At 34.8% G+C, this 16,288-nt stretch overlaps 3 protein-coding genes and 1 non-coding gene across 4 annotated transcripts; all 4 read left to right on the top strand.

Annotated features, from left to right (window-relative positions):
* The first annotated feature begins 1,805 nt into the window (after positions 1–1,805).
* LOC147383522 (small COPII coat GTPase SAR1A) lies at positions 1,806–4,990 on the top strand. Its single transcript, XM_086428159.1, has 3 exons — positions 1,806–2,221; positions 2,310–2,441; positions 4,423–4,990. Exons 1-3 carry the CDS (start codon positions 2,093–2,095, stop codon positions 4,741–4,743), a joined length of 582 nt encoding a protein of 193 aa, XP_086284285.1. The 5' UTR covers positions 1,806–2,092; the 3' UTR covers positions 4,744–4,990.
* Positions 3,743–3,867, top strand: LOC147383523 (small nucleolar RNA snoR83). Its single transcript, XR_015174116.1, has one exon. It is a non-coding gene; the product is annotated as a small nucleolar RNA snoR83 (small nucleolar RNA).
* A 5,439-nt stretch (positions 4,991–10,429) lies between the features above and the next one.
* LOC147383521 ((-)-germacrene D synthase-like) lies at positions 10,430–13,281 on the top strand. Its single transcript, XM_086429467.1, has 6 exons — positions 10,430–10,732; positions 10,814–11,186; positions 11,276–11,335; positions 11,844–11,982; positions 12,113–12,361; positions 12,617–13,281. Exons 1-6 carry the CDS (start codon positions 10,705–10,707, stop codon positions 12,737–12,739), a joined length of 972 nt encoding a protein of 323 aa, XP_086285593.1. The 5' UTR covers positions 10,430–10,704; the 3' UTR covers positions 12,740–13,281.
* Positions 13,282–15,459: 2,178 nt separating this feature from the next.
* Positions 15,460–15,942, top strand: LOC147383520 (uncharacterized). Its single transcript, XM_086427303.1, has one exon. The coding sequence runs from the start codon at positions 15,460–15,462 to the stop codon at positions 15,940–15,942; it is 483 nt and encodes a 160-aa protein (XP_086283429.1).
* Positions 15,943–16,288: the final 346 nt, after the last annotated feature.

Raw genomic sequence — 16,288 nt, 5'->3', positions numbered from 1 at the left:
AAAAAAAAAAACAATGATAATAATGATCAACCACAATAAAATTGTGAAAAGTAGGACTATGGAGTTTAAGGAGAATTAAATTTACCATAGTATGTTCCGGAACCATGCATACTATTTCCTTAACACTACATTGTGGATCCCAAGTCAAGTTGACGAAAAGAGTAGTCAGTAAAAGTAAATATGAACTCACTTTCAATAAGAGAAGACGGAGAGATGAATACTCCTAACAAAGAAAACTCTAAAATGAAGAACCACTCATGTCCACTCAAACAGCTCAACTCTGAGACTTTTAAAGCTTGTAATAACACTTTTCGTTCTCTTCCCACCGCAGGAGGCGGGGGTTTTCTTTTTCTTTCTATCAGTTTCAAATAAAAATAGATATTGATCTGGACCTATGCCTATTACCCAAGATTACTATTCAACGCAAGAAAAAGGCGCAAGATTCATTAAGCCAACCCAAAATATTTGGGATAAGGCTTCGATGATAATAGGCAACAAGTACTTTAGCATAACAATGATTATTTTGTTGGAAAAGCTCCAACCTTCAACCTAAGTATACAAAATAATTGAAGAAAAAAAAACCAACTACAACACAAAATAAATTTACGTGACCAGGAAAAAAAACACAAAGTCACATCAATTCCACTATGTTCAAAGGCCAAGATGATCAAAATCAAAATGTTTCTCCATATCCCTAACAAATTAGGGTTAACAACATATTAATAAATAAAAATTAGGAGAACAACCAGATTTGATTAACAATACCTCCTTGTTGGCCAATAACATCAAGCTCCACAAACCACGACATATGTTAATTCCTAAAATGTGAACGTACGAAATTACAGGATTTTCAAGTTACAAGATCATAGGTTTAAAATGACAAACTTGTTGGTTTGTATGGTGGCGATCTCACTAAAAATAGTAAAAATTGCGAGATAGTCGCTTGATGCCTACAAGATTGTCACTTAAAACTTACGAAATTGTAAGCTTAAAATTTTCGATAGCGTTACCGTTCATGTTTTGATAATTAAAGTGAATAGTGACTCAAAATCGTAAATTCGTCAAAAGTTGGTTACGTTTCGGTAATAAAAATGAACAATGAGTTGGAATCGTAAATTTGTAAAAAGTTGGTCACGTTTTGGTAAATATCTCAGTAATCAATATTTCTTTTGTTAAAATTTGAGATATTCTATTGCCACAACAATTTTTACTAAGAGCACTCCAAGTCACGTTATATCATAAAGATTGAGTCCCGTTCAGCAACAAACATTTTGGCAAAACATTTTTCAAACCATGGGTTAGAGGTTTTGGAATGGGCTGATTTTTGGTGTGGATGATCTCCACGGTGAGGAGATCATCCTCACCAAAAATCAGCCCATTCCAAAACTTCTAGCCTCATGTTTATAAGTTGAAAAATCATTTTTGATGGGGTTAGAAGTTTTGGAATTGGCTGATTTTTGGTGATGATGATCTCCTCATCGTAGACATCATACTCACCAAAAATCAACTCATCCCAAAACCTCTAACCCATGTTTTGAAAATGTTTTGCCAAAATGTTTGTTGCTGAACCTTTCCCCATAAAGATTAGTACAAATATTGGAGTGCCTTTAGATAAAATTGGTGTGGCAACAGAATCTATAAAATAAAATAAAATTTTATTTAAGAAAACCTTACGACATGCTGTACATGGACCTTCGAAAGGAAAAAAATAACACTTTTCTTTTATCACTTGACACGTGTGCGTATCACAATACCATCGGTCTTTTAACAGCTAGCTTGCTATTGGATTCCGGTTACCCAGTCTGTCGCAGCTTCGCACTATACATCAAACAGCCGAAGAATCACGGGTGCAGCCGGTAACAGAATCCAGATCACACCACATAACAAGCAGCTCTGAAACAGCAGGAATCTCTCTCTCTCTCTAGGGTTTGCTTCCTCTCTATTTCTTCGATTTTCGGTGAATCGATCACCATATTATGAACATTGAAGATCTGTGATCAACAGATCTGATCAATTTCTACCAAAATCTCTATAATTTTTGGAGGATTCTGCGTGATTTGTTCGGATCAGAGTCAGATCCTCGTCGAGAATCATGTTTCTTCTCGATTGGTTTTACGGCGTTTTAGCATCGCTTGGTTTATGGCAGAAGGAAGCCAAGATCTTATTTTTAGGTCTCGATAATGCTGGAAAGACAACATTGCTCCACATGTTGAAAGATGAGGTTCGTTTGTTTGCTTTCTTGGCCTTTTGTTAGTTAAAATTGCGATGTTCATAATCGATTTTTGTTTAAAATCTTGGATTATTTTCAGAGATTAGTTCAACATCAACCGACACAGTATCCGACTTCAGAGGAGTTGAGTATTGGAAAAATTAAGTTCAAAGCTTTTGATTTGGGAGGGCATCAGATTGCTCGTAGAGTCTGGAAAGATTACTATGCCAAGGTAGGTTTTCCGTTGATTTTGGTCTGGTTTGTTTGGATGGATATAAGGTATCTGTTGGAAATGGATTTGTTTTTATTTGAATTTGGCCTATTTATGTTATTGATATAAGGATTCTGCTTTGATCTGTCTTCAATTGGTGCAAATTGACAGATTTTCTGTTAATTTAAATATATAATAAGTGTTTTTCCCCCTAATTGTCTTAATTTGCAATTAAAGGTTGTCAATTGGATTCTATATTGATGGTATTGTTTTGGTGGTAGATGATCAAAAATAGATTCAACTACTTGAGGAATACTTGGGGAAAAAAATTCAAAATTAAAGATCCAGAGTGTTGGGATACTTTCTTGGAATTGAATTTGATAGATCTAGAAAAGGGATCTTCACCTCTCAAAACATGCTAGATCTTCTCAAAGAGATTGAAAATTATAGTTCCAAACCTGCGGACAATCCATATTGTTCTATGGAAAATGGTGTTTTTGAGTTGTTTTGATTCAAATTGTTGTTAATTTAGTTGAGATTCAATATTCAAGGTCCGACAAATATGTACTATAATAACACTTTTTACCATATTTTTTGCACATGAAGTAGTTCAACTTAATCGATTCAAGCATATTGAAGTGGATCGCCGCTTCATTAGGGAAAAATTTAGAGTTAGTCAATTGGCATACCATACATCAAACAAAGCTTCAACTGGCATGTATTTTGACTAAATGAGCCAGAAAAGCTTTTCCATTTGAGGTTCTTTGCAAGTTGGTCATGATTGATATTTCTTTGCTCTGATTAAAGAGGGAGTATTGTGAAATGTAGTTTAGTCCTACTGTTGCATCATCGATGATTAATTATATCTGTGAGGGTATTATTGCCAAAAATTTATATATTTTGTTCAAGTCAAACCAAATAGAGTCGTGCAAAGACTCAAATGATATTTATCCTTTCTCTTCTTCTCCCTTTCTATAAACCCCAAATCTTTGTGCAGCATATTTCGACTATAAGTTGAGCCAAAATTTGTTGTACCATTTGATTTTTTTATTGCTCTTCACATCCTCATAATGGAGACAAGCTTCTTGAGTTTGATTATGCAAGTCTATTTTTCCACTTTTTTTTTTTAGGTATGTTGCAGTATCACAATATTATGCCCTTTTGGATGAATTGCACATCCATGTCAATACATATTGAATGACTCTTGGCTCTGGCTGCTTGTTCCTATATTAGTCACTACTTGGGTATTGAATTTTTAAAAGAGAAAAAAAAAAAAAAAATACACACACATATATGTAAATCGTTGACATTGCGCCTTCATAATCCCAGACAAACTTCTTTTAGTGCTTGTCTGATTCATGGAAGGCCAAAAATAATGATGGAAGTTTCGCTGATAGCACCTTCTTGTTTTCCAGAAAGTGTTCTAATAGTAGCTTGCCATACATACACCTATTTGTCATTCAACTCCTACTTGTTCAGAAGTAAATGTATACAATCAACTATTTGGGGTAGGCAATTATTGTCCAATTGTCTCAACTATCTATAATTTAGTCACAAATATTTGCAATATGAGTGGCATCTAAATTACATACCAATCTTGATGCCTAACAATTATGCATAGTAGGTCTCACTAAGCTGTATTAAAATTTTCAAAGCAGATCACTAATTGATATTATATCTATATTTCAAAACATCACAAAATATGAAATATTTACTGTCTCAAGATTCATTGGGCTTCTATTGTTTTCTCAAATGCACACCATAAATCATAAAATGAGCCAGAAAGTGTTTAAAAAAAAAAAACATGTTAACCCTAGAACGAGAGGTGTCCAACGTTAGAATCTAAAACAATTGAAGCAATTGTTTCCTTTTTGTCATTTTCTTGCTTTGTTGGGCCCTAACAATGTTACCATTTTATCTGCTATTCTTTTGTCAATTCAACTACTAAAAATCTGATCTTTTGTTTTTGTTTTGGGTTGGGGGGGTTGGGTCTGGGAAACAGGTGGATGCAGTGGTGTACCTGGTGGATGCCTATGACAAGGAGAGATTTGCAGAGTCTAAGAAGGAGTTGGATGCTCTGCTATCAGACGAGTCCCTCGCCAATGTTCCGTTCCTTGTGTTGGGAAACAAGATCGATATCCCATATGCAGCATCCGAGGATGAGCTACGCTACCATTTGGGGCTGACCAACTTCACAACTGGCAAAGGAAAGGTGAATCTTACAGATTCAAATGTCCGGCCCCTTGAGGTATTCATGTGCAGTATCGTTCGCAAGATGGGGTATGGCGATGGCTTTAAATGGGTCTCTCAGTACATCAAATAGGCAGACAATTAGCCACTCATCGTGGTATTGCATTGAAGCAGTTCTCTACGTCTTTCTGCCGCAGTCTTCTTCTCTCTACACTTAACGGGAACTATTATTTGTTTTGATTGGTGTTGAAAGAGAACCACAACAACGGCAGTATATTTATTTGAATTATATCATGTAATGTGAAATGTTAGGCTCTGCTTCTGATATCACTGCTGAAGAAGATTATGGTTCTCGTTATTGCCACGTTTTAGGATTTTCATTTCTGGTTTCCTCTCTCTTACAATCTTGTTAGTGCTGTTGATTGGTAAAGTAGTTTACAGAGTAATAATGGGAAATGTAGTGTTGATCAAAATATTGAGAAATTTGAATCATTTTATACTCCTCGGAGTCCCATTTGAATAATCTTGACGACCTCTACTGACCCGGGCAATTCTATAAACTGTGAAGGTGAATTCAGTTGGCTCATGGACTGTTGGGGTTCCATACCAAAGTTATCTTTCTCTATGCTATTGTTCTCAATTAAGACTAGATATTATTGTGGCACCTATTGTTTATACCTTAAAAAATCATTACAGGATTAATTCGAGTATGAATTGAAATATTCATCAAATAGTTCGTTTAAAAATTTGATCAAAAGTTGAATGATTAAGGTATAATTTGAGGTCAAACACCCTAGAAAACTTTTAGTGCCAATTGGTTGAGTTTGGACCCCAAAATTTGTCTTAGTATTAGAGCGGGTCTTTCTCTCTGCCATGTCACTCAATTCATATCTTCACATTACTTGGCCAAGAGTCGGCCCACACCTTTTGGCCCACATGTGTGGGGGCACATCGGACACACATTGCCTTGTCTCTCTCCTTATAAGCTCCTGGGCCTCTCCACTCATTGTCAATTGGTTTTTAGCTGGACCCTCTGTGTTTCACGTCTTTACCTAATTAATGGAATTTACACTAATCGGAAAAATAAATAACTAAATAAAATAATCTCGGTCTCAAATCAAACCTAAATCAAGACTAAGTTGGCATTATAACTCATAAAGTATACACTACCCTGATATAAAAAGACTTTCGTTTATAGGTGGATTTGAAAATAATCAATCCCTTTGTATCATTAAGTGGGGATAGGGGTTAAGAGTTTGTTTACTATGCCAATGCAGTAGCTCAATTCAAGGATTGAACATCGGGTCAAAGAGCTGAAAAACAAAGTAAAGAGGCAACTATTTGCTGCTGCAAATGAGCCCTTGCAAGAAATGAATTTGATCGTCAAGATCCAACAACTTGGTATCATGCCTACCACTTCAAAAAAGGGATTGAAGCGGGTTACAAGGGATGCATAATGCTCAAGTTAATCACAATGATGATGATTTTGATCTCTCTTCCTTTGCTTTTCAGTTCTGCCTGTTGTGACAATCTGGCTATAACATGGTTTCAAAACTCGTCTGAGATTTAGACGTATCACCCGAGTTGTCTGGGTATCAAGTATGGACGAGATGGATGGTCAATGTATCGGACGAGATTTAAAACCCCACGTTCATTTTTCTTATTGTTGAACAAGACATCTCAACCATATCGGAAAACTCGTCTGAGACGACTCAAATTTTCCATGTTACATGTATGTGGGTGTGTGATTATGCTTAATTCTTCCCAAACATTCTTGCCAAGCCATGTAAATTATTTTATTTACAATTCTTGCACAATATTTTCTACCAGATTAGTGTGGTGAAACAGATATACTTGGAAAGTTCAAAGGTTATAATGGTAAGTTCGATGTGAACTTAACTTGCGATGTGCAGGGAATGCCAAGTCTATACGAAGCCACTCATGTTAGAATATTAGATTGTGTTAGTGTTGTATTGTATTGTAGAGAGGTGAGGGAGTGGGGACAAATGGAACATGTAATTAGTTGAAAATATAAGGGTGTCTCAAAGTTCTGTGGGGGCAATTGCCCCCACCAGCTCCTTACTAGCTCCGCCCTGAGGATTAGTTGGGTGCTCTAAGAGGTCCGATTAAAAATAAATAAATAAATAAAGCGAGGCTCAAGTGTCTAGGGATTTCCCAGAAAAATCTTCTCTCTAAAAAATTTATGTTAATCCTTAGATTACAAGAAATGACTTCTAAAAAAAAATTGTGAATTTATTTTTCTTCTTATCTGCGGTTCGATGAAAAATGTCAAAAACTCTTTGAAGTTGGATTGGAAAAATCGAAAAATTTCACGAGTGAGAAGAATTTGTAATGGCCTCTATAGGATGGATGATGACAGTTTTGGCTTCAACTTACAGAATATCTCGAGGGATCATTTACAGACCACATGCAAATCATCTGGAGTTTCCTTTTGAGGAAGAATGAAAGTATTTTGTTAAACTCTGCAGTCACATCAGTTTTCCTCACCACATAAACATGGGAGGTGGCGTGAATAAAGAGTCATGATGAATGCACATGGTCATGGTATGTGACTGATGTGACAAGGGCATAAAATCATAAAAAATTATTAATGATTGTGTCCTTGCCACGTCAGCCACTTACCCTATCACGTATCATGACTACGTGCATTCATTATCACTCGCCAAGGAAAGATCTAATAAGTCACACTTTCTTTCCAAATTAGGTGTTGTTTGTTAAACTGAAAAAAATAAGTGTTGAATAGCATTAAGCGTTGAAACTTATAAGCGTTAAATTTAAGTGCTGAAAAAGTTATTTGTTTAGATGCAGAATCATGTTTATTACACATTACTGAAATTGGTAAATTATCTTTTTTACCCTTATAATCGTATTATACATTGTTTGCATGTTTCAAATGTTTATTTCTTATTAAATATAATAAAATATATTATTTTTTATAAAATTAAAATACAATTTCTTTTTAAATAATAAGTAATACTCAAATTTTCAATTTATAAATAATAATTTTTATTTCTAAAAACTCACAAATTTCAAATTAAAAACAATAATGTCATACAAGTCACCAAAATTTGAAATCAACATTAAAAGAACTTAATTTGGGGTGAATAATTTTCGATGAAAATGAAAGATGTGTAATTATAAAAACACCCCACGAATTAAGAAGGGCAACCCACACTATAGCCAATTTTTTTGTCTTATATGGGTTAAAGTATTTGAAATGAACCAAGTTTTGGTGAGAATGATCTATATATTCTAGAGATCATACTCACCAAAAATTAGCCTATTCTAAAACTTCTAACCACGTTAAAACTAGTTTTCAAAAAAAAAAAAAATGATTTACGATTCTTGAACTTGTTTTGATGGTTTTAGAAGTTTCGAGATGAGCTGATTTTTGATGAGGATGATCTCCTCATTGTAGAGATCATCCTCACCAAAAATCAACTCATTCCAGGACTTTTAACCTATATAAGACAAAATAATTTGGTCATGGTGTGGATTTATTAATTTCTGGGGTGCTTATATACTTATCTATAAGATATAAAAGGCAATATCCTTTTAAGTATAAAGACATACTTGTCTGTGCCTAAAAAAGAAAAGTGCATCAAAATAGTGCTGAATTTTTTTTTAGCAATAAACGTTAAAAAATAACGCAAATAAACATCACCTTAGTAAGACTTCCGATCTTACTAATCCATGGGCCCGCATGGATTACCACATTGACCATCCAACACTACATATTTCTAGATTGAATAATGATTTTCTGACACCCCTTCTAACATGTGCCCCTCATGCCCTTATCACAGAACGGTAGATCATTTGCCTGGGATACATAAGAAAAATTTAATGATTATGCATATCCCAAGGCAAATGATCTATGGTTTTATGATGGGGGCGTAGAGGGAAGTGTGTGTTGGAGGGGTGGGGGGCATCATAAAATCATTTCATTTCTAATTTTCATGAAAAACCTCGGATTAAAAATGTCCAAAAAAAAAAAAAACCCCCTTTTTTGAGTTTAATCCAAAAAATGGACCGCTACTGAACTCCTAAATTCAAAATTAAAATTCAATAGTAAATTAAAATTTTTTTTTCAAAGTTATTAGAATTTTGTCTTCTACACCTATTGCAGCGATGAAACTTTCCTTACTATATACATATGATCACTCGACTTGAAAGAATTATTTTTTTGGTGCAGAGATTTTTTACGCATAGATTTCACAAGATTTAGGATCAACAAATCACATGAGGCCGCACATGCATATAAAGCATCTCCAATTTACAAAACTACTCATGTTAGGCTCTACGTGTCACGTAGTGGAGAGTCTGTGAGATCAGTGAGGAAAAGGTTTGTGAGCAAAAAAAATTCTCCTCCTGAAAAGTTAAAAATAGTGACCTAAAGATATTTTTGAAATAGTTCTAACCCTGCTTTGACTCTCTCATGCCTATACTGACCCCAATCTCTGGTTACTAAGATCATGGTTTAAACTATCGAAATGCACCCATCGATACGAATCGATATCGGCCAAGATCGATACGAAACATTGACTATTTTGAAAATATATCAACCGATACCGTACCAATTTTTTCATTAATCAAAACATTTATCAATATGATATTTTAAATCATGAGTAAGATCGCGAGGGCAATTGGATTTAACTTTCTTATCTGGAAGAATCTTTAAAAAAAAAAAAAAAAATCTATATCCTTTACCTTCTTAAAAGGTAAATAAGAGCTTATATTTTTCTTCCATTTTTTAATTTCTTATTCTTTCAAAAATTAATTTAATTAGTTATCGAGGTGTCTATAATCTAAGAAGCTATATAAAGCTAAAATTGCTCCAAAACACGCCTTTGGGATTAAAACTTTGAAACATATTAGTCTTATTAAGTTTGTAAGATTTGAAATCTTACCAAGGGTCGTTGGGCCCATATGGATTATCACATTAAAAATCCAACATTGCAGCCTTCTAGATTTTGTGAAAGAACTCATATTAAAAATAGTCATTTTTGAGTTTTATCCAAAGTGTTTCCATTATTTATTTTTTATTCTTTAAAGAATTAATTTAATTTATTAGTTATTGATGTGTCTCTGTTCATGGCAGCTATATAAAGCTAAAATTTCCACAAAACACGTATGTCTATGTAGTTAAAACTTTGAAATAGGTTACCCTTATTAACTAAGTAAGATTTGAAATCTTACTAAGGGTCGTTGACTCCACATAGATTGTCACATTAAAAATCCAACACCCCAATCTTACAGATTTTATAGAAAAACTTAAATTAAAAAAAAAATCTTTATGTGAATTTGATCCAAGGTGTTAAAATGAACAGTTACAAAACTCCCAAATTTAAACAGTGAAGGAAACTATGTGGCACCAGATCATGTTTTTGGATGCTAAAAGATGACGCGAAGGAAAATTTTCTTATTGAAGTTGATAAGAAAAGTGTTCAATAAAGAAATTGTTTTTTTTTTTCTAAAACTTTAAACTTTAAGAGAAATTTATCATGCAGACCTCACTATTACATTTTTTTATTACAGAAACTCCATTGGAGAGAGAATGTATGTTGAGAGAAGAGATGATATAATAAGTATTTGATATAAAGAACTGAAGGCATTATCGGTATTTAATCTTTAAAAATGATTTGAGTCACATTTCAAAGTTTGTTGAGTAACAAATTTGATAGGTTCCTGAGTAAATCTCTCAACTTTAAATTGATGAGATATTTTTAATCCAAGTTCACATATTAAAACGACTCCAATATAAATTGGTATCATTTTTTTCACACACACAACACAAAAAAATTGTTCAAAAATATATTTGCTTGTGCCTAATTTTCTGTTGGTGTTAGCTGTACCAGCAGAAGGGATTGTACACCAAGGAGCGGATGCAAGTCTAGTTTGATGGTTTTTTTATTCAATTATTTCTTAATTTTTTTCTCGGCAATTTTGTTTTTGTACCGTTAAATTTTCATGACCAACTTGTTTTAGGGATTCTATGAGGGGATTTTTAATATTTTGAGAGTGAGATTGAGAGATTGTAACCCTGGTTTTCAAGGATATAGTTCTTCGACCGTGCATGGATGCAAACAATCTTTGTGAACCATGTAATTAATGTGTCGTGCTCTTTCTATTTTGATTTGCAATTCTTGCACATGATTTTTTACTAGATAAGTATGGTGAAACAGATATATATGGCAAATTCAAAGACGTTAATGGTAAGTTTGATGCCAACTTAACTTGTGACATACGAGGCATGCTAAGTCTATACGAAGCCGCTCATCTCAGCATACATGAAGAAGATATATTGGAGGAGGCCCTTGTTTTCACTATACAACATCTAAACTCCATAATGGGTCATCTAAGCTCTCCTCTTGCATCCCAACTAGCACATGCCCTCGATATACCTTTCCACAAGGGCTACCCAAGGTTGGAGGCAAGGCACTACATCTCTATGTACCAGCAAGATGAATCACCAAATGAATTCCTACTAGAGCTTACAAAGTTGGATTTCAATATACTACAAATGTTGCACATGAGTGAGATATGTCATCTTTCAAGGTAACTTTCTATAGAGATATAATCTTGAAAAGGAGAAGGATTCATGTGTTTCTCTACAAATTGTTGAAGTTTTAAGGTCTATTATACAGGTGGTGGAAAGATACTGGCATCGTGTCGAAGCTACCATGTGAGAGATCAATTGGTGGAAGGTTACTATTGGATACTGGTGATCTACTTTGAGCCACAATCACAATGTGAAAAAGCCCAAATTTGACGGACCAAGTGGTCGATTTGGCGTTGAATATTTCATTGTCAAATTTTTTTTTTTCGACGGGTCGCATCTGTCAAATTAATGAAGGATGAGAGAAATTTAACAGCTCTAAGCCGTCAAATCTGGGAACATCAAGAATTTTGATGGTCCTAGACCGTCAAAATTCAATTTCTAAAATTCGTGGACCTTGGCCCGTCAATTTTTTCGGTAGAATTTTTCAGTTTTCACATAGTGAATATTCATTGGAAAGAATATTTATGGCCAAATTAGCTGGCATTTTAACAGTAATTGATGACATTAACGATGTATATGGCACATTAGAGGAGCTCAAACTATTTACTGATGCAATCCAAAGGTTCAAGTTCTGAACCCGTCTTATCTCCATAAATGGTTAATCTTTTATACATTGAAACAAAATTAATATTAACGAGGTATTTAATATTCAGGTGGGATGTTGGATCCATGGATGACCAGCTACCGGAATACATGAAAGTGTCTTTCACTCTTCTTAATATTTTGAATGAATTTGAAGAGGAGATGATCAAAGAAGAACAAGCCTATGGCTTCAATTGCTTAAAAGAACAAGTATGATTTACAATTGGGTTTTTCGTAACTTCTTTTACTTGTGTGGATATTTATAATTTCTTCAAAATAACATCTTCACTTCATAAATGCTGTAATGGTCTTGAAATGTTCTGATTTTTGTTTGTCACAGATGAAAACTCTGGTTAGAGGTTTCCTCGAGGAAGCCAAATTCTTTAACGCAAACCAAGTGCCAACGCTCGAAGAGTACTTGAAGATCTCATTAATTACTACAACCTACTCTTTGTTTACTGTGGCATCATTCCTAGACATGGGGGGAGTTGCAACAAAGGAGGCTTTTGACTGGGCTAGTAGCGGAACTACTCTTGTTAGATCATCTTCCATGATATTTCAACTCCTTGACGACATCGAGTCTCATAAGGTATGGTAAATTTGGTTTAAAACAGACCTAGGATGTTAAATTATATGTATTTCGACTGACATAGTGGATTAGGCATTGATGATTGACTTAGATTGCTCACACGTGCCCACCCACCCACACAAGAACAATGGTGGACGTTGCGATCATGAAATCATCGATCAAATTACGAAAGCATTAAAAGATAAAAGAAAATGCACAAAAACCAACCACTTAATATGTTGTCCATGGTTATATTTATGTTGCCAATGTTTGAAGTTCGAGCAAGAAAGAGGACATGTCGCTTCAAGTGTGGAATGCTACATGGAAGAGCATGGAGTTTCAAGCAGGAGGCACACATATGTCTTCGGAAGATTGTCAAAGACACATGGAAGGACATAAATCAAGAGTGCCTAAATCCCACATCCATGCCCATGCCTCTCCTTAAGCAAGTTGTTAATCTAGCATGAGGAGCCGAAGCCATTACCTTCATGGAGATGGATTTACCGATTCAAAAAGGTCAAACCAAAGAGAACATAGCCTCATTACTTGTAAATCCTATACCCTTATGAGTTTTGATGATGGATTTGGTTTTGATTGGATAAGTGGACAAGCTAGCTAAGATTGAAAGAGCTATATGTTATAAATTAAGGAGTGTGTGAGGGACTTTTTGTTCAAAGAAAAGCCACTCACACAAAACTTAATGGGGGGAATGTCGTAAATTAAGGACGCCCTCAATACACTTGGATTTGTGTGATTAGTTGATCCAGGATTTTGTGAAATGGTGGATTGACTTCTTGTGAGCAATTTTTTTATTTATTTTATTTTTCTGAGTGTCTACCTTTTTAGCAATGTAAGGTTATTGTTTGAGTTTTGTTACACCAAAATTGGTTAAAGAAAAGAATAATGATAAACTGGCACTGCCCCTCTGACATACACCTCCTAATATATGTAATTGTGTATCTCGATGAAAAATATATATGATTTGATTCATGCTATTTCAGGAGGTGTATGCCAGAGGAGGGGTGTTAGAATATCACGACTCTAAAGAAAAATATTTTATTTAATTTATAGGTTTTTTAGAGTGGTGGTGAATGCATGCGGTCTTGATACTTGGTTGGCGTGGCAAAGGCACAAAATCATAAATCATTTCATCAGGATACATAAGGAAAAGATGTGTGATTATGTGCCCTTGCCACATCAGCCACGTACCAAGACACCATGCATTCATCATTATTGTTTTTTATCCCAACAATGAGCGTGTGTGTGTGTGTGAAGAAAAATAAAGGTCAATTAGACAACTGGTCCCTCTTTTTATGTGTGTGTGTGTGTGTGTGTGTGTGTGTTTTTTTTTTTTTTGAGAAGGAAATTGATTTCTTAGATTGTTAGCTTCCCACGTGAATGCATCTAATCCGCCATGTAAGTCAATGTTGAGAATTTTGGAAAAGAAATTATTGAAAATTGGATTTTTCTTATAAAACATTTGAAAAAGTTTATTTTGTGGCGTGCGTGCCTTGGCTAATGCTTTGGCTTAGATTGTAAAAGACGCGTATATTGTCAAGCGAATCTATACGTGGAATGGAATCTTAAAACATATCATTTGACAGGTGTAGATAATATTCTTCCTAATCAGATACGTGGTGGGCCCCATCTGTGGCGGCTACTCACCTTGGGAAGTCCCTGACACGGACGCAACGAAGAAAAACTAACTAAGGTGACATAGATAAACCCTGCTTTTGGGATAAACTTTGTGTTTGGTCGAGGGTCGAAACTAGATTGTAATGAAAATGACTTAAATACCCTTATTTTCAAGTCCTTGTCAAAGTCTCTAATTTATTCCCTCAACGATATTCAATTTCTAAGAAAAAATTTATTATCGTTATCCATCTCAAGATTCTATTACTTTCAATCTTCAAATTCTAAAGAATCGTGATAAACTAACTTGAAAAGGATCAATTGCATAAAACTATAGATATTTTCTCTCACATGCCAGTTGAGTGAATCTTAGGAAAAAAAAAAATTCTATAGCTTCGTGCACATGCCAGTTGAGTGAATTTTGAATTTTTTTAAAAAATTAGTTTATTACGACTCAACTTTAAAAATACTAGAAGACACCATGTGCAAATGCATATATATCAAAAAGGTTTATTTGTATTTAAAACATTGATTAAAGAGTTTTTGAATATTATATAGTAAAAATGGATATTTTTATAATTTTAAAAATTAATTGGATTTTCATAGATTTGTGCATTGCAATTTTTTAATTTTTAATCATAATAACCCTAATTATATTAAGTTTGAATGTAAAGGTGGGATGTTTATGGGATCTAAAATTTGGTGTTGAACAACCTCTATTCCACTTTCTCTCATTATAATAGTAAAGAAGAGGGCTTTTTAAAAAGTTGAACATGATGGATATTTTGGATATATATACATAGATGTAAGATTTATTTCTTTACAAGAGGTTGAAGAGTTAGAAAAAGATAATTGATAAAAGATCAAGTTGATAGGTAATAATAATAATAATAATAAACAACCTGGAAGTTGAAGAATGGGAAGACAATGATTTTGTATATTTTCTAGAGGTTGACTACAAGGGCATTTGAGTCATTTTGTACTAGTCTCTCAAAGAAACCTTGGTCAAGGGATAGAATATAATCAACTTGAAACACGAGGGGTTATCTCGTAGTTACCAAAATCAGACGGGTTATCTACTTATTATCTTTAAATCATCGAGATTTTTTGTGGTGCAGTGATGGTGGTGCTGGCCTGGGCCCCACATATCGTAGTGGGAGTTGAGTGGAAAGTTTAATAATGCGGTATAAACACGGAGACAGCAAAATAACCGTGTTTTCAACATTACCCACTCATCAGTCATCACAATGAAAAACCAATCTTTCAGTCTTACAATCAATCCTTTCACGCCACGTGTCCCTTAAGACTACTATTACTCATTATAGTTTGACTTTGACCACTCTCACCACTACTGCAGTGCAGTCCAACTTCTCTATTATCCCAAAACTATATAAACCAAGGCCCTCCACAACCACAACTCAAACCATAAACGATAAACCAAACAAACAGAAGAAGACCAACAACAAACAAGGAAGGAAGGAATTTCGATGGGCAACTATGCGTCTTGTGTTCTCAAATCCTCCAAAACCACAGCCACAGCAAAGCTTTTTGATTCTCAAGGATATCTCCAGCGGCTTGAATTACCAGTACAAGCCGCCGAGCTGATGCTCGAAGCGCCTGGATGCGTTGTAACGCCAATTGAAGAGTTTCGAAAGACTCGACTGATTCTGGCTTTAAGAGCTGATGAGGAATTGCAAGGTGGGAAGTTTTACATGATGATGCCTTCAGAGAGGGTTTATTGTAAAATTTCAGCATCGGAGATGGAGCTAATTGATGCCGCGTGTCGAAATAAGGGGATGCCACGTGGGGCTAAGGTATTTCCCACGGTGACTGACAGTGAGGGAGAGAAGGGAGAAGGGAGTGTTAAGCTTTTAGGGGAGGGTGATACCGGTTTTCCCGGTCACAGGTTGAGGAATAACAGGCAGTGGAGGCCCATGCTTGAGCCCATCTTTGAAGGGGCTAGAGATTGAGATTTTGAGATTCAATTTGTTTTTTTTTTTTTTTTTCAGGTCTAGTTTCTAGAATGCGCCTGTGATTATTTTGCTTAACATGCGCACCATTCATAAATGTATAAAGAGCAAGCTTTTAATAGATGTTTACATGGAAACGAATGTTCTTTTACAATTATGTCCAGCCCACAACAAAAACTGCATACATCGTTGCAGACATTGATGACGTGGTATATAGAACCATAGATGCTTTTCATTGAGATACTAGTGAGAAGCATCTATGGTTATGTGCACACCAATGTCCCAAACGATGTTAATTTCAATGTTACTCTAGCATGACCTGTTTGTTTATGATGATCATTAGATC

Source organism: Akebia trifoliata, chromosome 16, assembly GCF_017979445.1.
Source record: "Akebia trifoliata isolate Shusen 1 chromosome 16, ASM1797944v1, whole genome shotgun sequence".
NCBI classification, from domain to species: domain Eukaryota; kingdom Viridiplantae; phylum Streptophyta; class Magnoliopsida; order Ranunculales; family Lardizabalaceae; genus Akebia; species Akebia trifoliata.
Note: the sequence above shows the minus strand (reverse complement) of the source record. Positions and strands in the feature narration are given on the sequence as shown.